Source organism: Chelonoidis abingdonii, chromosome 19, assembly GCF_003597395.2.
Source record: "Chelonoidis abingdonii isolate Lonesome George chromosome 19, CheloAbing_2.0, whole genome shotgun sequence".
NCBI lineage: Eukaryota > Metazoa > Chordata > Testudines > Testudinidae > Chelonoidis > Chelonoidis abingdonii.
In genome coordinates this window covers 23,740,370-23,763,209 of record NC_133787.1, presented here as the reverse complement: position 1 = coordinate 23,763,209, position 22,840 = coordinate 23,740,370, and the positions used below count along the sequence as shown (strand labels likewise).

The following is a 22,840-nucleotide window of genomic DNA, read 5'->3' as shown; positions in this document are numbered from 1 at the left end:
TTCTGGGCACCACATTTCAGGAAAGAGGTGGAAAAATTGGAAAGAGTCCAGAGAAGAGCAACAAAAATGATTAAAGGTCTAGAAAACATGACCTATGAGGGAAGATTGAAAAAATTGGGTTTGTTTAATCTGGAAAAGAAAAGACTGAGAGGGGACATAACAGTTTTCAAGTATGTAAGATGTTGTTACAGAGAGGAGGAAGACAGAATATTTTTCTTAACCTTTGAGGATAGGACAAGAAGCAATGGGCTTAAATTGCAGCCAGGGAGATTTAGGTTGGGCAATAGGAAAAACTTCCTAACTATCAGGGTGGTTAAGCACTGGAATAAATTGCCTACAGAGGTTGTGGAATCTCCAGCATGGGAGATTTTTAAGAGCAGGTTAGACAAACACCTGTCAGGAATGGTCTAGATAATTAGTCCTGCCGCAAGTGCAGGGGGCTGGACTAGATGACCCCTCGAGGTCCCTTCCAGTTCTGATTCTATGATTTATTGTTTGGTTAGGCCCTGTTTTAGCAAGGTGCTTACACAAGCGTGGGACCGAGTTCAGTGATTCATGTGGTTAAATGTCAGCACATGCTTATATACCTTGATGAATCAGAGCCTTAGTGTTGATCCCATACAAATATCCTTAGCTTTTGCAGCCACTTTCTTGGATTTGTAAACTAGTTTTCCTATACATTGGGGGGTTTTTAGGGTAGGGGTTAGACTCACTATGTTTCAGCAACCAGTAAAACTCTTCATCAAAAATTGGAGGGAGTTATTAAATAGCAAGGTCTGCATTCTGTTTGCCCTCTCCCATTAACCTAAAATATTCAAAGAATTCTTGTAAATAATTATGATCTCACAACAGGACTGCTCTTCTGACACCACTTTGAAATCCCAGTTTAATGAAGAGATGTGAATAAAAGGAAAAGATGACCTATGATATACAAATAAAAATGTTACCCATTAGTAATGAAGACAACAAAACTGTGTAGACAGCATGGTCTGTTGCTTAGTGCCAAGGGACTGCAGTTGTGTTCCTCACTCTAGGACTGATTTGCTATGTGACCTTTTGCAAGCCACTTCACCTCTCTGTGCTTTAGTTTTCTTGTGTCAGAGACAAGTTCATACTTGCCCAACTTTGAAAAGCCCTTTACCATCCTCCTGGGAATACTGTTACCTAAAGGCTGGTAATGTTCCAGTAGTGACCCACCACACAGTAGCCAGACTGCTGAAAACTGTGGTATTTGGGAAATTTCTATAGAATAATCCAGGGGTTCTCAAACTTCATTGCACCGTGACCCCCTTCTGACAACAAAAATTACTACATAACCCCAGGAGGGAGGACCAGAGCCTGAGCCTGCCTCAGCCCTGCTGCTCCGGGCGTGGGGGCCAAGGCCCAAGGGCTTCAGCCTCAGGTGGGGCGGGGCGCCTGTAACCTGAGTGCCACCACTTCAGGCTGAAGCCATCAGGCTTTGGCCCCCAGGTGGTGTGGCTTGGGCTTCAGTCCTCGGCCCCAGCAATCTAACACCAGCTTTGGCAACCTCATTAAAATGGGGTTGTGACCCACTTTGGGTCCTGACCCACAGTTTGAGAACCGCTGGAATGGTATGTTTTATAAGATTATAACAAATGATAGTTGTTATGCCACCACCGTTGTTTCAGGTGACTTATAAAGGTATTTACTTGGTCATAGTAATGAGTATTTAGAAGACGTTAATAAATACACATCTACAAGCCAAATCCCAATTCTTGAGGCCATAATGCTGGTGACATTACATCTTTTAAATGTATTATTGTTTTAGACCTCAGGTTGATAGATGGAAACTTTTCATTTCTTATATTAAAACTTAGATCTTTGAAACTACTTGGAATTAATGTTCTAGATAATAAGGGATATACAGTGCACCTTCCATTGTTCTCCCTGTTTAAGTTAAATACTCTACGATGCTTAATTTGTAGGCCCTACATCTATTCTGTAAAGTGAGATACAATCACATTCCAAACATTATTTTTAAATGTATAGACATTTTCAAAAATGACTACTCTGTGTTGTTCAGTAGCTCTCTAGTTCTTGATTTCATTTTCCCACCGTATGATACACCATATGATATTAAGAGAATTACACTTCTTTCAGTAAGGTCCATTGTCCTAAATTCCTCTTTCTCTAGTCAACTGTTCACAAGCAACAGCTAAGGCCAACTTGGCTACCATTCAATTCCCTATCTGTACTTTTATATGATTTAACAAGATTGTGTCTCAAGTCCCCACTGAACTGAAATTGCAATCAGACGTTAGTTGGGCAGCTGGGCATATTTGATGATTGATGTTGTTTATTTCAGTAAAATATGCGAAATTGTTCCAGATATGCACAAAAGTTGTTCACCAAGCCAGCTTATATGCAATGTGAAAGCTATTCTCCCTAATGACATTGCATTTACAGAGCTACATATAGAAGTCTTGTGGCCACAGAACTTTTCAAAGTTGGCATTGGCATCTAGGGGTGTGGGCATATCCCTTGAGCCCTCCATTCTCCTTTCCAAAAGAGTTAACCCCGTGTCCCCTCTACCTCTCCAGATGGAGTTGGCAGAATCCCCCTCTGAGAAGGTCAGACTTCCCTATGATGAACAATGTTGGGGAAATTAGTCAAGGAAAAGTTCTTACACCAAGCGCCTCCGATAATGATAGACACAGATGTCTCTGGTATAGTGTGAGGAGCTTAATTAGTAAACTTGACTGTTGATAGCCTTTCAGAGTTGAGGCTCCACATAAATTTTCTAGTGCTGAGGACCGCTTGGGCTGGTTCTCAGTCATGGACAATATGGTAGTCCTGTAATACCTCAACAGAGTGAGCACATGGTCATTTGTCATATCAAAAGGCAATTAATCCATGGGAACAGTGAGTCCAAAACAAAGAAACCCCCTCTGGCAGGTACAAAAACCACCATGAATGATGACCTAAGTTGAGGGGGTAGATTATTGAGTGGACGTTCAAACCCTCAGTGGCATCTTTACTGACTGAGGTCATCCAGATGTGGACTTGCATGTTAGAACTCAGAGCCAGTGTCTGAGGTTTTGCTCCAGAGTTAGCAAGGGCCTGCAAGTTGTATCACTGTCATTTCTTATTTGTGCTGGAGAAATACCCAAAGGCTTGAGTTAAGATTGGGGTCTCAATGTGCTAGGTGCTGTACAACACATGGGAAAGCACAGTACCTTCCCTTAAGAGTTTATAGTCTAATTTCAGACACTTCCTTTTATGTTATGGGGAAAATGCTTCTTGAAATTTCAATTAGGTGCTAACTAAATATGTGAAAGGTCCTTTGATCCTATGTGAACTCGCTCACATGCCACCGCTTGTGGAAAGTTTTTTGTCTTAACGGCTGTAACCTTGATTATTAGGATTTCTGAGTTACTGGCTGTTATGGGGTCAGGTCACCCTTTAACAACTTGTACAGGGACAAGGTGGTATTTAGGCTTCATCCAAAATTTTCACCTAAGTTGATGCATATCAGTGCCTCTATTTTCCCCAAAGCCCTAAGCTGTCCTGAAAAGGTGAGCTGCATGTCCTGGATATCAAGAGAGTAGGCAGTCCCCGCTTAGAAATAAACCTTTTTGATGGTCCAATACAATGTTTATGATCTTTGAAGAAAAATCTAAAGGTTGGGCCACTTCAGCTCACATCCTACCTAAATAGATAGGATTGTACATTGTCTTATGAGATGGCGGATATTTCAGGGCTAAGGCAAAGGGTGGCAACTTCAGTCGCATGTATCTGTAACGTGCCCTTATCTGAAAAGTGTAGAGTTCGGTTTGCACCTTCACAAATCACTCAGTGTCACATCAAGAATTGATTTTGTTTCGGGAGAGTAGTTCTGCCTGTTGAACAGTGACTGCAGAACTCAGCCCCCTTCTTGACGGAGGTTACAGCTAGCTAGTCTGCTGCATTTGGGTTCTTCTAGGCAATGTGATTTATGAGAACAAATAACAAAACAACTCCTGTACTCTGAACATATTGCCTCTAACAGAGCCACACTGATTGTGAATGATTCAGAATTCAAGACCTAATGCTGTTGAAGGCTGGGAAGAACTGAGTAATGGCTGTACGGGGTGTGGTCTTGATTCCCTTAGACAATAGAATGTAAGGTTTGATTGATGTGCATCCTTGAAAAGGGTTTGTCACTGAGTAGTCAGGCACACAACTCGGTGGAGGACGTACGTTCAGAGAACAAGAGCTACTGTGCTGAGTAACACCTGTTGTATACAAATAAAATGTAGAGAATGCTTTTTATACAAAAATCAACTTGAAAAATTCTACGGTTCAATTTTTTTCTGCTGTTTTTGCTACTTAAGTATGTTCCAAAAGGAACAGAATGGAGAAAATTGTTGAGTTTAGTTAGTATAAGATCTTGGCATGAAATAATACAAATAATTTTAAGAACCTGTTAAAGGCACTAATAGCTACAGAATTTGACATAGGATGTTGTACTATTGATGACTTGTTCTCCATGTTATTAAATTGAGCGCACACATGGTCAGGAATGTATGCAAATTCAGAAATTGCGAGGTCACAGATTACTTATTAAAGACTTGTTTTGAAGCATGATAGTTCCATATCTCACAAGAGCTCAGGTTTATTTCTGTATATTACAGTTTCTTATGCTGTTTTATAATGTTGTTCATCCTATTTGTTCTACTAAAAAGGAAAAAAAACTTAAACACATGAGGAATATCATTGTAATTATCCTATTAAAAAAAGAATTATCTCATTCATAAATACTATTGACTACAAGATAAATTTACTAAAATATGTTTCTCTCCAGTAGAGATTCAGTATATGGTTTTTCCATTTAAAATTTATTTATTTTTTATTTTGTGTAGTCCAAATTTGTATTGAGTTATAAGCACATATTGGCTGTCAGTTGTGGTTTCTAAGGACAATTGTTTCTTTTAATAGTTTTTTTTAAAGAATTGATACAGTTTTGTCATGCTCTAAATTGGACTTTTTAACAGCAGCATTACAGAGAGGGACTGGGGAAGACATGAGATTATTTCATTTTTGTTTATTAATTTCTATCTTCCCTACTTGTATTACGGAATTATTTCTGTCCAGGTTTTCTTATTTTAATGCAAACTACTGCAAGTCATTTTTAATTTTCTGTGATATCTAAAGCATGGCAATATTTCTTAGGCATAGAACATTAATAACTGAAGTTGAGGATTTCCTATTGATTCCCCTGAAGGATAAGGGCTTTCAGAGTGTTATAACTAGTCCTTCATATTTAATGAATCCCAACAGATGACATGGCAATACACTTTTTCCCTTTCAATTAAGAATGTGCTCTTGTGTTAAAAACAGTTGGAAAGAATCTAACTCTTGTTCATATATAATGTTGCTGAAATTAATTGTCCATTTTCTATTGAATTATGCCTATTTTCCTATTCATAGGATAAAATTATTTCTTTGTTCATAAACAAGTTGCACTCTGTTTAAGAGTTAGTTTTGTGTGAGTGACCCAGAAAAGGCATTGTGGCTTCCCATTTTAACTCAAATCAGAATTCCTCAACATAAATTGTTTGCTAAAGGAGGCATGTCCAACCCCGAAGGGGTTTGGAAAGTGGGAGGCAGACAAAGTTCTAATATTGAACAAGAAGCAATATTAATTGATAAATTGAAAACTTACAACTTTTTTAAAATTGTTAGAAAAGTCTATGAACTAATTCATGTGCATCCTATTGTGAGAGTCACTGTTAACCATACAGACTAACTGCCCAGAGTTAGCATTAGCTAACAGGAGGAGATGAAAGAAAAGGGGATTACTGTCTGTCAAATTCAGCAAATCTTTCAGTCCCTCAAAGCAAGAAACAATCCGTTGTAATGTAAGATTATCCATTTTTCCCTAGATGCAAGCTTTCAGACTGAGAGTCTCTGACTACAAACCCCACTGGGAACTGTTCTTTTCAGTTGTAGACTAACACACAGCAGTTGACCCATGCAGAGTGACCACTGCAACATTAGAGAGGCAAAAATAACAGAGTATTCCCAAACCTATGAAACAAGGCACTTCTGAGAGAAGGCTGCCATTGTGTCCCTGAATTTTCCCCATGTGGCTTAGGTATTGTAGAGATCTGAGACCAGTTGGAACTGCAGCATGTGCAAGACCTACAGTAGACCCAGATTCTGCAAAAATGTATTCATGTGCTTAACTTTAAGCATGTGAGTATTCCCATAAACTTCAATGGCACTATTTGCAACTTTAAATGAGTGTGAAAGGACTAGGGGTTGAATTTACTTTGTCTCTTTTGTTCTTAGCATTTCTCTTTAATACTGATTTTATGTTTTATGTTTCTATTTTTAAATTTGAAAAATAACTTCCCCATTACACCTTACTGGCTATAGCAGTGACATTGCAAGTACAAGTTTTGGATACTGTCATTGTAGGGGAATTAAATTGTTCTTCACATGGTGTCTGATCCGCAGTACTTTACTTCCAATCCAATATTCAAGGGATTGTTGTGTTAGAATCATAGAATACTAGGGTTGGAAGGGACCTCAGGAGGTCATCTAGTCCAACCCCCTGCTCAAAGCAGGACAAATCCCCAGGTTTGTTTTTTTTAAACCCCCGTTCCCAAAATGGCCCCTTCAAGGACTGAACTCACAACCCTGGGTTTAGCAGGCCAATGCCCAAACCACTGAGCTATCATTGATGTGGGAGGTGCATGAGTCCTTCAGGCTTGATACTATATCAAGGTAGCTGTTAGAGAACCAACCTACTAGAAACAGAAGATTTTGTCTGGACAGAATAAAAATTGCCCTGAGTATTATCTGAGCTAAGTTTTTTCTAACTTCAAAGTTTGACAGGTTTCAGAGTAGCAGCCATGTTAGTCTGTTTCAGCAAAAAGAACAGGAGTACTTGTGGCACCTTAGAGACTAACAAATTTATTTGAGCATAAGCTTTTGTGGGCTACGGCCCACTTCATCGGATACATAGAATGGAACATACAGTAAGAAGATATTTATATATACAGAGAACATGAAAAGGTGGAAGTACCCATACCAACTGTAAGAGGCTAATTAATTAAGAGAAGCTATCATCAGCAGGGGAGAAAAACTTTAGATGTAATCATCAAGATCATTTCAGACAGTTGACATGAAGGTGTGAGGATACTTTAACGTAGGGAAATAGATTCAATTAGTGTAGTGACTGAACCATTCCCAGTGTCTGTTCAAACTTAAGTTAATGGTATCTAGTTTGCATATTAATTCAAGTTCAGCAGCTTCTCTTTGGGGTGTGTTTTTGAAGCTTTTCTGTACTCCTGTTCTTTTTTCAAAGTTTGAGTTTCCCCACTAAAACTAAACCCTAAAGTGCTTCTACTCTTACCCAGAATATGTGTATCTTTGAAGATCTTGTGGTGAAACTGACGAAACGTGACACATTCTGCTGGGATTCACTGCAGCTTGTTTCAAAAATTGCACCTTTTCAGGCTCCCAGTTAAAATGTTATATAAAAGGAACCCAGAGGTATGCTGTATCCATTCAGTGGACTTAGGCTACTGTGTATTAAGAAAAATGATATCCTAGTTTAGAATTATCTTGGTGGCTTGACACACATTAAAAACCATCAAAATATAGGGCTTATAATGGAAGAAGTAACTGACCATTATCGACATATAGCAATAAACTGTTGGTTACTAGTGCAAAATAGGGCCCAAGTTTCAAAATTGTGTGACTAAAAGATAGGCACTTGGATATGTAGTGCATTTGGGTAACTTATAAGTAATCATGCACCCACTATGCAAAACTGAGATCAGGTTACAGTTTCCCCACATTTTGGGGGTTCTTGACAAAATTTCCCCGAAATTCAAAGGTTTGTGGATTTGACTTTGGGCCCATTTCTGGTCATCAAATGCAGTTGTAGATTTTAGTTCCCTTACATCTTCCTGTTTTGGTTTGTTTTTAGAAGATAGAGATTCTTGATAGCGGTTACTTGCCATTTTTTGTCACAGCTACCCAGTGAAGGCTAAGAAACATGCTCAGCAAACTAGTATATTCAGCCATTTCAACAACAGGACAATGCTATTTATAATAAGGTGTAATTTTATAATCTTTTTTTGTTGATGTTCAGGGGACATTTGCCAAGCCAGGTTGTTTGGGAACCAAATCTAGAAAACTGATAAATTATTTGCTGTCTGATCTGTTGTGCAAAAAGGAAGCTTTGAAATGTAGCAATTTTTTTCAACAAAATGAAAAGAGAAGAAAGCATCATGTTTAATAAGAATTTGCTTAGCATTTTTAGGGAGTTTTGTTTTATGTCTGCTATGTTTTTTGTGTGTCTAGCCAATCTTAACATGTTCCAGTGGCTCACTGACTGAGACAGGGATTGCACAGTTCGTCTGCATTTTAGTGGCACTACCAGGGGATGTCGGACCTTTTGCCCTTGTTTGTAGACACTCAGAAATTAAATATAACCTAACCTTAACACAGTTTTGGGAGAAATTTAGTATAACCTTGCACAGTATTTTTTTTCATAAGTATTGTGACATCTGTACTGGCAAATCCCTGCTAAATCACTTGTGGTTTAATCATTGTCACAGTTATAACCGCAAAATACCCTAACTAGCAGCAAAAAAATTACTGTGTGAGACCTTTTGAGAACAGTCTCCAAACAGAAGTGACTAAGTACCAGGCAGTAATTCCAAGTTATTTTTGTATACTGTTGTTTTATATTCTAATAAAACTTAAGTAAATAACCTCAGATTACTTGGTTGACAAGATAACATGGATAGCAGTAGTTTATGAACAACTATAAAACCTTTTCTTACTGTGATATTCTTGTAAATTGCTTGTTTAAGATAAATAATGGGATTATCCCGCCTTTTAAGAATGTCAGTTACAAAGTTACAGTACATCTAATGAAATTAAAATATTGTATCTAATTCTCAACTTCATTGATCTCATTCTTCTCCTTTCTATATCACCAAAATTTTCTTGCCTCCAAATGAACTTTCAGAGAGAGTGAGTGAGAGCAGTTTTTTGTGTGATGTTTTAAGTCTTTAAAAGGTATATTTTAGAAAATATTACAAAGTAGTTTGGCAATTTAGGGGTTGGTGGGAAAATATTCTAAAAGAAATAAAACACAGGTTGTTTTTTTTCCTGTAATACTATGCCTAGATACCTTTAGTTGAGTATCTGATAATTTCAGATTATTGCTAGAAATTATGTAACTATATCTATATCTACAGAAATGGTTCTGTCTTTTTTTAAATATAATTATGCTAAATGTATTGATTGTGCCATTTTTAAGCACATTATATACCACATATAACGAAACTGTAAAATAATAGTACTTTTAGCACAGTAGCTTTCTCTATCGATTTTGAACCGTTGATGTTATATTTTTTGCTACTTGATCCCTGGACTGTCACATTCCATTATCTGAATTGCCCAACAGCCTGGTCATTGTTATATATTTCAGAATGTATATTTAAAACTCTTTAATATTTACATTGCATGTATCACTGTAAAAGGTGCTTTTTATCCTGACCTTTTGCCCAAAAACATGCTGAATGGCAACTAACCAATCAAAACTTAATGAGCCTTGGTAACTGACTTCAGTGAGAAGCTCAGTCATTGGTTCACTGACCTGTATTACACAGTATCTCATTTGGCAGTGAATTAAGAATAGAGCAGACACATCATCAGCAGATTTTCCTGAGTGCAGAATTCTCTTGGTACTAACTTCCAAAGTCCAAGGATGCTTTAATCTAGCTTTCTAAACCTGATCTGTCAATGCGGTATAACCAGCTTATAAATTGGTTTAAAGCTAATAATTGAACTAACCTTTCTACATTAAAAAAAAACCCATAACATTTTGGTAACCATGATAAACTTCTCAGTAACTGATAAATAAAGATCCTGAATAATACAAACAGTGAAGCATTTCAGATGGTGTTTGGAGATGCAGGACTAATACAAAATGGTATTAAAGCACAATCAACTGTTATGATTACATTTGCAATAATGCATATAAATAATGCTTTGTCAGCTGGAACAAGATTGATGTACACATCTTTGCTTTTATACTCCCCTTGGTTTCATCCAAATTAAGTGATTTTGCTGTAATGTGAAAAGAGGTTACTGACAAGGTTCTGCTCTCAGCTGTCCATAGTGAACCTTGACTACCATATTTCTTTTTCTTTTCCCCTTCCATGTTCCCATTGCCAACATGTGTCAGAATATCAAAACTGGGGACTCTGATAAAAGCCAGGAGTCCCAGATGCACTTTCTAATTAATTTAGAATCTTGCTGGGGGACACTTGCTGATCAGCTAAAGCCAGATTTGTATGTGCCATTGTATTATAAAAAAACATAATCCTATTTTGATTGTTTAGTTATAACTGCAACCCTTGTCAATTTCACTCAACACAATTTTAGGATTCAAATTAAACTTTCAGTATATGTTTTATATTATAAAACATTAAAATATATTAAAAACACAAAATTTTCATACAAATTTCTCTCTCTCCTGCTTGAGTTAGTTTGCCAAACTTGTTTCTTGAGTAGACTATGTGCTCAAAATTTTTAAATATTGGTCAGATTACTCTGAAATCTTGCTTCTCATAGTAAAATTAATGTTTTTGAGGCTTTCTTAAGGTTATCAGTTAGGAAAGGTTTGATGAAAAGCTTATCACTGGAAAAGCTCTGTTAATTTGCTGTTTAAAAAAAACCAAAAAAAAAACCTGTGTTTGCACCATATTATCCGAGCTTATCTCCAGCATGACAATCAGTTCATATCTAGGAAGACGATGACTCAAGCACTTTTTACTCCAAGAGCAGCAAGTTCATTCTACTTAGTTCAATATCTCCAGTTGGCTCAAAACTGCTAGTGTTTGTCCTTACCACACCAATAATGCATGATCGCATTCTACTGTGCAGTAGATTAACAAAGGTCTTAACATTTTCCTGTCTCCCCAGAGAATATATATTTAACCAGATAAAATAATCTGCAGGTGAAATATTTTACAGTTTAGATTTAGAACCATTTGAACTCATAGCAAACAAGGCAGCTGAGTTGTTCAAAATACAAACACCCTTTTAAGACAAACACATTAAATGAAACATAAAGACAAACAGCGGAATAGCAAATATAGCTGTCTGTGCACTTCACAGCCTTTGTTTATTTTTTCATTTAAAAATCTTCGATGTATTTTAATACTTACATTACAGGCCTGCTTGCAAAATGATACATGAATCATTTAAAAGGATCTCTTAGGCAGTACTTAATTTCCCTATAGCCAGTGCTTTGCCAGTGCTATTTACGGCTACAAGAGTGCGATTCAGAGATTGGAACTGGAACTGAAGTGATTCTCTCCTATGACTCAACTAATAAAATTTGTCAGAACACTAAAGAAGATTTCATGTTCTCTCTCTCTCTTTTTTTTTTTTTTTACACACTCTCCTCTGAATATTGTAATAGGCCCAAGCCTCAGAGTTCCTATCCAACTTTAACTTTTCTGAACTCAAGGATCGTTCCGAACTGGAGCTTTGGTTCTGATACATTTCTATGTGCATGACTAGGTATGAGGAACACTCAGTAGTGGGAAACCAGAGGAGAGAAGATGCACAGAATGTTCTGAAAAAAAAAAATTTAATTCCTTCTCACCTGAACGAAAGAGTCCAAAATTGTTCTCAGCAGTTGGTTCAAATGCTCAGCTAGAACTTTCATTTAAAATAATCAGTAAAGCACTTCTTAATTTTAATGGTTCACTTTCTCAAACTTTATTGCCTATAAAGCATGTATATTTTTGAAGATTTAGTTTATGGTTGGAAAATGTCTCCTAATGCCTGTTATTAGCTGTAGAACTTTATATGTAATTTTCAGATTGTTGTTTTGACTCATGTGGATGCTTCTTCACATCACAAAAATGCACCCATAGTTTGGTATAATTGATTCCATGTGCTAAATAAAGGCAAAGGGATGTTGAGTCAGAATTGAGGTGCATTATATTCTGCAAGGTTGTATAAGGAAGCTTGCACCTTGCCTGTTTACATGAAGTCTGCTCTACTCAGCGCCATTTTTCTCTAATACTCTACAAATACCAGATGCTGTTAGTGCCTGGAGAGGCCTCATTTTAAATTCATTGAAACAAGTTATTCAGAGCTTTCCATTTCATACGCTGACCAAATGCTGACCTCAGTTACGCCACTGCCACTGCACTGAATATGGTCCTAAATGAAATGTTCATGACTGTGTATTAGCAATGTACAGAAAGTAGAATTGCTGACAAGAAAAATTCATATTCTGTATCTCAAGGCAGATTGTTACTGCTGCTCGACTTCATCTCCATGCAGATTTTTTTCTAATATCAAAGGTTTGATTTTAAAATTTGAGAGTTTAGTCTAAGTTAAAGATCTCTAAAAGAACCAGTCAGCAAACTTGTAGTCACAGTTGTGCCAGAAAATTTAAGTGAACAGCACGTCTTTTCATTCCTAATGTTAACAACAGAGGTTTATTTTATTTTCTATTTGTTTAAAAGCTGCTTTTCTACCATTTTTTACATATCTACTAGTTTCTTAGTCTATTTCTGGTAATGATATTGTGCAAATAACACTGAAACTCACCAAATGTCAAGAAACCTAAATGGGTGCTCCATAAAGTGAAGTTACATACGTAACGTAGTTATAGTTCGATGACGCAGAATTACAGGGAGTGAAATTTATCTAGAGCTTGAGGGGGATGAGAAGCCTATTCTTTCTTTGATACACAAGTATAGTTCAATCCATGTTTAAAATCTCATTTTAGTTTTACTTCACAAATTTTCATGTGTGGAAACCAAGATTTAACTGACATTTCACATAAATCTATGTTCCTTGTGTGGCCGGTGCACATCCTCACCAGGAGCGCTGGCACCAATTTAATTACCATTGTGGAACAGCTTCTGAAAGGCAGCAACAATCGGTGTAAGCAACACTGTGTCTACATTGACACTACATCAGCCTGACTACATTGACCTAAGCACTACGCCTCTTCGGAAGGTGGAGTTAAGTTGGAGAAGTGGGCGAGTTGCATTGATGGGAGCTATGCCTTATGTCAATCTAACTCTATAGTATAGACCAGGGCTTAGTCCTAACCTAAAAAGCAGATGCAGAAGAGAGATTTTCAAAGGCACTTAGGCCTTAGGCTCCCAGTTCCCACTGAACGTCAATGGGATTTAGCTCTCATTTGTACCTTTGAAAATCTTCCATAGTATGCTTCTCTTGGACCAAACAAAGGAATACATGAAACACCAGGAACTCAAACATCTTAAGAATTCTGTATGTCCAGAGGTCACCAGAAAGGTTCGTCACTAGACCTCTAAGCTCAGACTGATACCGAGGGAGTCAGGAAGTCAGAGAGATGTGGGAACAGTGATGTTTACCAAATAGAAATTGAATACAGGAAGCACGTACTTCTAAGTCTAGAAAATAAGAAGAAAAACAGACATGATACAGTAATTTACTAAAAAGAACGAGAAGTACTTGTGGCACCTTAGAGTAGTGGTCCCCAATCTTTTTTGTCTGGCAGGCACGGAGGACCGTGGTGGCAGACAAGCATCTACCGAAATGCCGCCGACAAGCAGCGTCATCCAAAGATGTTGCCACCAAAATGTCACTGAATTTCAGCAGATGCTCATCCGCCAGCCAATATGCAGGCACACTTAGACGCCGTGGTGGGCACCATGGCACCCACAGGCACCACACTGGGGACCCCTGCCTTAGAGACTAACAAATGTATTTAGGTGTAAGCTTTTGCACGTTCTTTTTGCGGATGCAGACTAACACGGCTACCACTCTGAAAATAATTTACTATACAGCCAAGATTGTATTGATGCAATTTAACATATAATAGATGTGGAATCTGTTATGAAGTAGCTGTGGAATAATACCAGACAAACCTAGAGAGTTGAATATTAGTGTAACCAGTGTTCAAATCTATGTGACACTTGAAGAAAGAATGTAAAAGTCTTAACAATGTGGGACTAATCCAATAGCTGAAATAAATGAATCTGCATGTCACCTAACTTGACTCTATGATCAATTGAACAGTTCCTATTAGTGGAAACTCTTTGGGATGCATTGGGTCATGTTTGGATAGTTTGCAGTGCTAAACAAATCTGATGACAGTAGACATACAGTGCTGCTCATCCTGCTCCTGACCTTTATTCCAAAGACACACGACAAGTATGAATTTTATTTGAGCCCTGCTATGGGAGTGAATTATTTCTCATTTTGCAACTTTATTATATTTAGCAGAAATTTCTATTGTAATTATGACATGACAGTAATGTTAACAGGACCTCAAAGCTGGATGTTCCACTGGGGTAAAACAAATGGTAGTTGAAGTGGGGAGGCTGGATATAAAAATTGCTGATTTTTGTATAGCCATGCCAAATTTGAACAAGGAAAATACTCATTGCTGAACTTTACCCCTAGTTACCTTAGTTCTCCAACTGTAATTTTTGATGATGACTCAAACCCTTGGTGAACTAATTAAGATAGTATACTGTGTTACCAACAGTTGAAAAGACCCCCTCAGCAGTTTTAGTCAAACGATACTGTATAATACACAAAAATAATAGATATGTAATGTGTCATGATACTCTACTACCAGCAGTAGTAGAGTATAGGCTACTCTACTATACTCTGGGCTACCAGCAGTATGTTGTAATGGTGCTTTATTGTACGTACTGGAGAACTTGACTTTTACACAGTCCATTTGCTGGGGGAAAGAACAAGGGAGTCATTAATTTCTGGAAAGTGTTTTTGCCAGAAAGATACAGGCTATAAATCTGGTATATACACAGAAAAGTGACAGCCATTTCAAATGTCCTAACCAGTACATTCACCATGAGAGAACTGATTATGATTAAATATAATTGTTAATATTTTATGCTCTGCATTTCAAATAACTAGCTATGTTTTACCCATTGATGGTCTTTCTGAAAACTCATGAGTATATTAATGTTTGCACAGACATGAGCAAACACATACAATTTAGCAAAAAAAATCTTATTCAAATCCGGTTATATTTCATTGGTTTCTTGTTGATCATCAGCCATTTTTGCATACCTATGTTAGCTGTTTGTTTCTATTTGAAATGTTTTCCTGCTGAAATGGATACTCTACCTACTTCCTTTTTTTAAAAAAAAAATGTGAAGGGCGCTGGGTATATTTCTTCTGCTTTTCTGAATGTTTTATTAAAAAATATCTAGAAATAGTTAACACAACTGCTTTTTTCTGCTCTCTAAGGGGTCGCCTGGCCTGATATGCACCGTCTGGCAGACAGAGTCCATCTGGAAGAGCTGACTAAAATTGGCATCCTGAAAGGCAATGTAGATGACATGGTGAAGGTTCATCTGGGTGCAAGATTTATGCCACACGGACTTGGACATCTACTTGGAATTGATGTGCACGATGTTGGAGGCTACCCAGAGGTTAGTGCTAGCTGATTTGCAGATTAATCCTTCTGACTTAAGTAGGCATTTCTTTTAGTTTCACAGTCAGTAGTGTCTTCTCTGGTTAGGAATTGATGTGCACTGAAGTTTTTCTTTGCTGGTGTGGTATTTCATGTGGTTTTCCTGAAATTAAATAATTTCATCAACACGTGAAATGCCTACTCATACTGCGGGGAGTCTTAGCGTTCCTAATGCTCCTACGAATAAGGTGCAAGAGTGTGTTTTACTTTCAGTTGGTCCATTTGTTGCATATATTTATTCAGCAGCAGCTGCGTGATCAGCAGTGTTCTCATGCAGGAGGATGTGTTCCCTGCCTCAAAGAGTTTATGATCTAAAAAGACCACACGAAAAAAAAATAAAACCCAACATTTTAAGGATGAGGGAAAGGATTAACAACTTTGAAGCAGGGTTATCAGGGTAACAGTTGGCACATCACTTGATAGAGCCATCATTTTGCATGTGTATGTATTTTATGTTAAAAATTTTAGTTTGCAGGAGGGCATTTGTTAATGGAGAAAAGGAAGAAATTGTTGGAGTAAGGGAAAGGAGTGGGGACAGAAACTGCATGGATGAGGGGTAGAAATGGAGGTGGAGGAAGTAAAAGCAGTGGACAGAGTTAAGTTGGCAAGCGGGGAGAGGTAATATCTTCTATTGGACCAACTTCTGTTAGTGAGAGCATGAGGTTGGGCAGCTGGGGTCCTGCCATTGTAGAAGAGGGATATGATAAAGATGTGACTAACACCCAATGGCAACGCAGCAGTGAGACCTATTAAGGCCTCTAATTTTTCCACTGCAAAATTAAAAATGTACTGTGAAGCTATAGTCAACCTGCGTCTTGTGAAATCCCATAAGACACAATATCCCTGTTTCCCTTCATTTCCAACAATAATTGCTAATACCTCTGTTCATCAGCCAGCACCTCTATTGTGGTCTGAGCAGTTTTAGAGGGATTGATGCAAAAATACACATTTGAGAATACGCAACATTTCAAACAAAATGCTTTTTTTACCTATGAGTCGGCTCAGTATCAACACTCCCAGCCTTGACACATGCTTCAAAAAACATTTCCGTCCTATGAAATGCCATTTTAAAGTCTACATTTATTCTGAATCTGCACGGTTCCTGCGAGAAGCTGAGTGTCTTCAAGTCTGAATGGTGTTGGAGGTGACAGAGCCCACCCTCTGGCAGCAATGCAGGATAAGGCCCTAAATGGGACTGATGACAAACTCTTGACAGAGTAGATGCAGATATGCCTGGAAAAATTAAAACACACACCTACGAGGAGCACACACCTTGTCAATACATAATGCACATCCCTGCAGTTCTTTCATGGGGATTTATAGAGGAAAGATACTTTGCAAAAAGGAGAAATATCTCTTGAAGGGAGGAGGGAGATACGGTCCCTCCCAAACACCTGCCCACGGGCTTTTCCCTGGCTGCCCATTTTTCTACATTGAAGTCTAGTTCCAGTGAATCATTGTCTTATTTTTCCAACATGGGTCACCATATATTCATTGGCTGCAGTGTGTCACTCAGTGTATTGATCAGCAGTAGCCGTAGAAAGAACTGGACTGTTAGGTCTCTCCACAAGCCTTTGCAGTCTTTTCAAACCTAAGAGCATGACTGTTGTGTCTATACTATACACGTTGCAGAAGGAGAGTCTCCTGAGACAATCTGGTTGCTATTAAAGTGTTTTTCTCTATCCTTTTATTACTACTTTTAAACAAAACTTTGTGGCTCATACATTTTTCTCTCTTCAGTTCAATTTTAAAATGCATATTTTTCTGAAAAGGAAAAAGAGTTTAAAAGTGAATGTGGTTTGTTAGTGTGAGAATCAGCTTGAGTGGGATTCTTGCATCAGTTCTTAGTCCACAACCTGCTGCTACTGCATAATAATTGGTTTAGGCTACATAGGAGAAGAACTTAAGGCTCTGGTGTGAGTGCACATACATACCTATGCAGAAAGAATTGCTTTCTCCAGTCACTAGTTGGTCTTTACATGTAATCATATTCTGGCCACTGAGTTGAAGAGCACTGAAAAGTTTTCTTTCTCAAGTACAAGCACAATATGCAACTTCTCTTGTTCTTAAAAGATGGGTGACAAATGTCTTAAAGCCTGACTAGAATAATAACAGAAAATAACATTTAGTACATGATGAAATGTACTAAATAATGATGTAATGTATGTGTCAATGCAGTCTGATTAAGGCCTGGTCTATGTAAGGAAATTAGGTCAGTATTCAGGGATGTGAAAAACCCACACCCCAAAGCGATGCAATTAAATCGACCTTAACCTCCTGTGTAGGCAGTGCTAGGTTGACAGGAGAATTCTCCCATTGACCTTGCTACTGCCTCTCAAGGAGGTGGAGTACCTATGCCAAGAGAGAACACCTTCTATTGGTGTAGGTAGTGTCTTCATTGAAGTGCTACAGCAGCACAGCTTTAGTGATACAGCTACGCTACTGCAGCATTTTAAGTGTAGACAAGCCCTAATATAGAAGAATGACTAATACACTGTTCAGAGCATTAATAACATTATTTCCTAGAATTGGAAGAACTATTTTTGTGTATTAAATGCATTCTCTGAGTGCTATGTGAATTTGACAGTAGTTATCATTTCCCCCAAAATTAATATGATGGTTCATTAATAGTGCCTGGAAGAAGAGATTCTGTAATTCTACACTCAACAATGATATGTTCGCAACAGTCTAAAAAACAAACTGTAACGGCCAAGGAGTTTGGCTGATATGATAATAAATAAAGCTAGTTTCAATATTTTTGGAAAGATTTTTCCTTATTTATTTTTTTAATATCACAAGATTTTAAGAAAAAAATGTTTTCAATAATGTATCAGACATTATTAGAAATGTTAGAAATCAGTTACAGGAGCTTTTTAGGCATGATATTAATATATTTAGGATCATGTTTATTTTGGGGTGGGGGGGTCATTCATGTACCAGGATCCTATTGGCTGTTTCTTTTTTAAAAGCTACATTTCACAGTTATAATGTTAAAAACTGATGGAGATGTCATTTGAAAGCTGTGTTAGATTTCTCCCCAATAAACCACAGGGTTTCACATCATCTTAGTTATGCCACATAATGGCTGCTCTTTGGGGATTGCCTTTTTAAGGCAAGGGAAGAAATCATACGTAAACATTTGAACCTATGTTTTATTTTAAACATTACGGTTTATAGTTAATAACTGACACAAAATTACAGAAATGCAAGTGTACTGGAATGGGCTTTTCAATTTTAATTTAATGAAAAAGAAACAAATTAAATTGAACCTTTTGCTGTGTGCAAAGCTTCATCGCTAACTTATATGGCACAGACAGTTAGTGGTCCTTTGCCCTCTGTCCATGCTGTTCTCTCACCTCATGTTGGCATTGAACACTCATCGCAGGAGCGACTTGGCAGATTCAAGGGAGATCTGCTAGTGGACTACAGAATCTAAGACCCAAGTCAACGCACAGTCAGCCTTTGGAACTCATTGCCGGGGAATGTTGTGAAGACCAAAACTATAATTGGATTCAAAAAAAAATTAGGTAAGTTCATGGAAGATAGGTCCATCAATGGCTATTAGCCAAGATGATCAGGGACACAACCCTATGCTCTAGAAGTCATAAGCTTCTAACAGAAGCTGAGAGTGAACAATGGGATGGATCACTCAGTATTTGCCCTGGTCTGTTCATTCCCTCTGAAGCACGTGACATTGGTTACCATTGGAAGACAGGATGCTGGGCTAGATGGACCATTGGTCTGACTCAGGATGGCCATTCTTATGCTTCATATGCTTATGCCCATACTTAACTTTAAGCATATGAACTACTTCCACTTATAGTTTAATGTTTGTGTAATCTTTTGAAGTCCCGAGAGCCAAGTAAGTTTTAGAACAGGTGAGAGGAATTAGTAAAGTAGGATATCTCCTGCACTTTTAAAATTAACTACAGGATATACATTTTCTATGGCCAGAGCCTCACGTACAGAGAGAAAACCCAGAATTTTTCTTCAATTAGATATAAAACAACGGATTCTTCTGCTCCATCACAGACCTTTCTTCATTACAAATCAGTAGTTGTTCCAGCTACACCAGAAGAAAGACAAGATGCAATGGATGTGATTTAATTAGACTGCAACTTTATTCACGTAGAATATCTGGGAATAACCAGCAATCAATTGTTTTGAGCAGGTCATCATTAGTTCCTTAATTGTTCCCCCGCTACTTGGAAGAGTTGCTGTCAACCCTCTTACAACCCAACCTGGTCCCAGCCAGCCTGTTTCTGGGCCCCCTCATATGAGAATGAATGGGTCTGGAAAAAGGACGGGGAATTGGCTCCCACCTGCTCCAGATATTAGGAGCCCCAAACCCCCACTTCTCCAGCTTCTTTAAAGGGATATCAAGTATCAGAGGGGTAGCCGTATTAGTCTGGATCTGTAAAAGCAGCAAAGAGTCCTGTGGCACCTTATACACTAACAGACATTTTGGAGCATGAGCTTTCATGGGTGAATGCATGCATCCAACGAAGTGGGTATTCACCCACAGAAGCTCATGCTCCAAAATGTCTGTTAGTGTATAAGGTGCCACAGGACTCTTTGCTGCTTTTAAAGGGATGCTTTCTTCTGAATCCCCTTCCAATCCATTTTATTTGAGAACCATATCCCCTCTGTGAGAAGTACCTCCACTAGACATCTTCCACAAGGAGTGCCCCCAGCACCTGATTCAGCCACTTCCTGTTCCTCCCTGCTCTGTCCAGGTAGATTCTGCTTGCCACCTCCATTTGGAGAAGGGACCCCATATAAGGGCAAACAACCGCCATACTTCCAACCAGCTAGAGAAGGATTCACCACCTTCAGTTTCAGTGATCCAGTTTCTACAAACGCTCATATAGCATACAGAGTTGCTTTCTTTTCCCTTTTGTGTTTCAGGAAAGGAGTTGTTTATATACATAAATCAAAATTAACAAATGTTAATTCTTTTATATTTTACAATCTATTTTAAGGGCTATATATTCAAATTCTGACTCATCTGTGTCTTTAGTTTTGCAGATGCTGTCAGTTGTGGGTGCATAGGAATTTAGGGATAAGATTTCAAATACATTAAGTGCTCCATTGCATGTTTATAAAATGAGTGTAATTGTATGCTAACTTTATGAACAAACACTGAAGCTGAATATAGATTGAGTGCATATAATCATGGAATTTCATTCTCAGATTAAACATGCATTTGCATACCTAACCCGTTCAGTGTGCAGCAGGAGTCAAAAAAGCTAACAGACTGTTATGAACCATTAGGAAAGGGACAGAAAATATTATAATGGCACCATATAAATCCATGGTACACCCACATCTTGAATACTGCATGCAGTTCTGAACAGCCCAGCTCAAAAAAGATATATTAGAATTGGAAAAAGTACAGAGAAGGGCAACAAAACTGGGGTATGGAGGGATATGGAGCAGGTTTCATGTAAGGAGAGATTAAAAGGACTAGGACTGTTCATTTTAGGGCACTGGTAGATTGGCACTGCTGCAGTCAATGCATGTCATGCCAATCAATGTTGATTTAGCGGATTTGGTGAAGACACGCTAAATCCATGGGTGAGCACTCTCCCATCGATTTGTGTACTCCCATCCCCCGAGAAGCATAAGGGAAGTTGACAAGAGACACTCTCCTGTCGACATGGCACAATGTAGCCACCGCGGTAAGTGGATCTAACTACATCGACTTCAGTTACGTTATTCGCATAACTTAGATCGATTTACTGCGGTAGAATAGACTAGCTCTTAGAAAAGAGAATCCTAAGGTGGGGGATATGGCAGAGACTTATAAAATCATGAATGGTGTGAAGAAAGTGAATAAGGGAGTGCTATTTACTCCTTCATATAACATAAGAAGCAGAGGTCACCCAATGAAATTTAGAGGCAGCAAGCTTAAAACAAAAACAAGGAAGTACTTCTTCATGCTATGTGCAGTCAACCTGTGGAACTCATTGCCAGGGGATGTTGTGAAGGCTAAAAATAGAACTGGGTTCCAAAAAGAATTAGATACGTTCCTGGAGGATAGGTCCAGCAAGATGGATGCAATCCTGTGCGCTGTCCCCCTAAACCTCTCACTGCCAGAAGCTGGGACTGAATGAGGGGATGGATCACTCAATAATTGCTCTATTCTGTTTGTTCCCTCTGAAAAATCTGGCACTGTCTGTTGTTGGAAGAAAGGATATTGGGCTAGATGGCCCATTGCTTTGACCCAGTATGACTATTCTTCTATTATGTTCACATTTCAGATGACTAGATAACTCTATCTACAAATGATTGAGCATGTAAAATTACAGGTCCAAAATCAGTTTGGTTTTGAAAATATGATGGATTGGGAGTTTGGGGAAAGGAAGAAAACTTTTAAAATTTTGATCTTTGAGGCACTTTAACGTCTGTGAATTCTATGCAGAGTTTAGGCTATAATACTACCAGTGTTGTATCAGGAAATCAATGCAAGTAATTCTGCACACATCTGAATTAACCATCAACCTTTCTACTGTATTTTTCTTAAGTAAATTATAAATATACACGGTTGGACACTGCAGCATGAACACACCGCTTGTCCATGTTAACTAAAAGAAGAGTCTTGGCTATGTTTCATTTTCTTACGAGGAGATGATACATTTTAAATCTATTTTATAGATTGTGAAGTTCTTTTGGTGTGTTTAACATTCACCAAGTAGGCTGCTTTTATGAGGAATTTCACAATGCTGTTTGTGTGTTTATTACACGCTTTGCACATGCTTGCTGTATCCTGTCCTATTTTCTAATTAGCTAAGAGGAAGTTACTTGCTTTTGGCTGAGAGAATTTTTGAAAGCATTAAAAATTATTTTAAAAAAGAAAAACTTTCCAAGTACTTATTATTCAACTATTTTTCAAGTATAAACAGCTAAATTTGGAATAATACAGTAAGTTTTTCATTTCCTAATTTCTATCCATCACAAAGTATGCTGTGTTCCAAAAACTGATTCCAAACATTGTCATCTTAGATTAGTTATTCGTTAGTAGCCAGGTTTTTGCAAAATTGGCAGTAATTTTTTTCCAGTAAGCAGCTTTCACATGCAGCATTCAGTAAGCACTTTCTTACCCTGACAGCAACACTGAAAAATATATGCAAATATCCTATAAAAATAATGTTTTGTTCAAAATATATATATTATCTTTCTTTTGTTGCTTTGTAAAAGCTTTTAGTTTTGGCAAACAATGTTGGTGGTATATAAACTACATTTATGGCCAGATTTTCAAAAGAATTTAACACCTAACAGCTCCCATTTAAAGACCTAAATAAGTGCCCTGGTTTTAAGAAGTTCTCTGCAATGAGCCACTCT

At 37.9% G+C, this 22,840-nt stretch overlaps 1 protein-coding gene across 2 annotated transcripts in view; it reads left to right on the top strand.

Annotated features, from left to right (window-relative positions):
- The window catches only part of PEPD (peptidase D), a 243,908-nt gene that overhangs the window by 201,227 nt on the left and 19,841 nt on the right, over positions 1-22,840 (top strand). For both annotated transcript variants that reach the window (XM_075073631.1, XM_075073630.1), the window contains one exon: positions 15,271-15,455. In XM_075073631.1, coding sequence (XP_074929732.1) covers positions 15,271-15,455 — 185 coding nt within the window. The remainder of the gene's footprint in view (positions 1-15,270; positions 15,456-22,840) is intronic.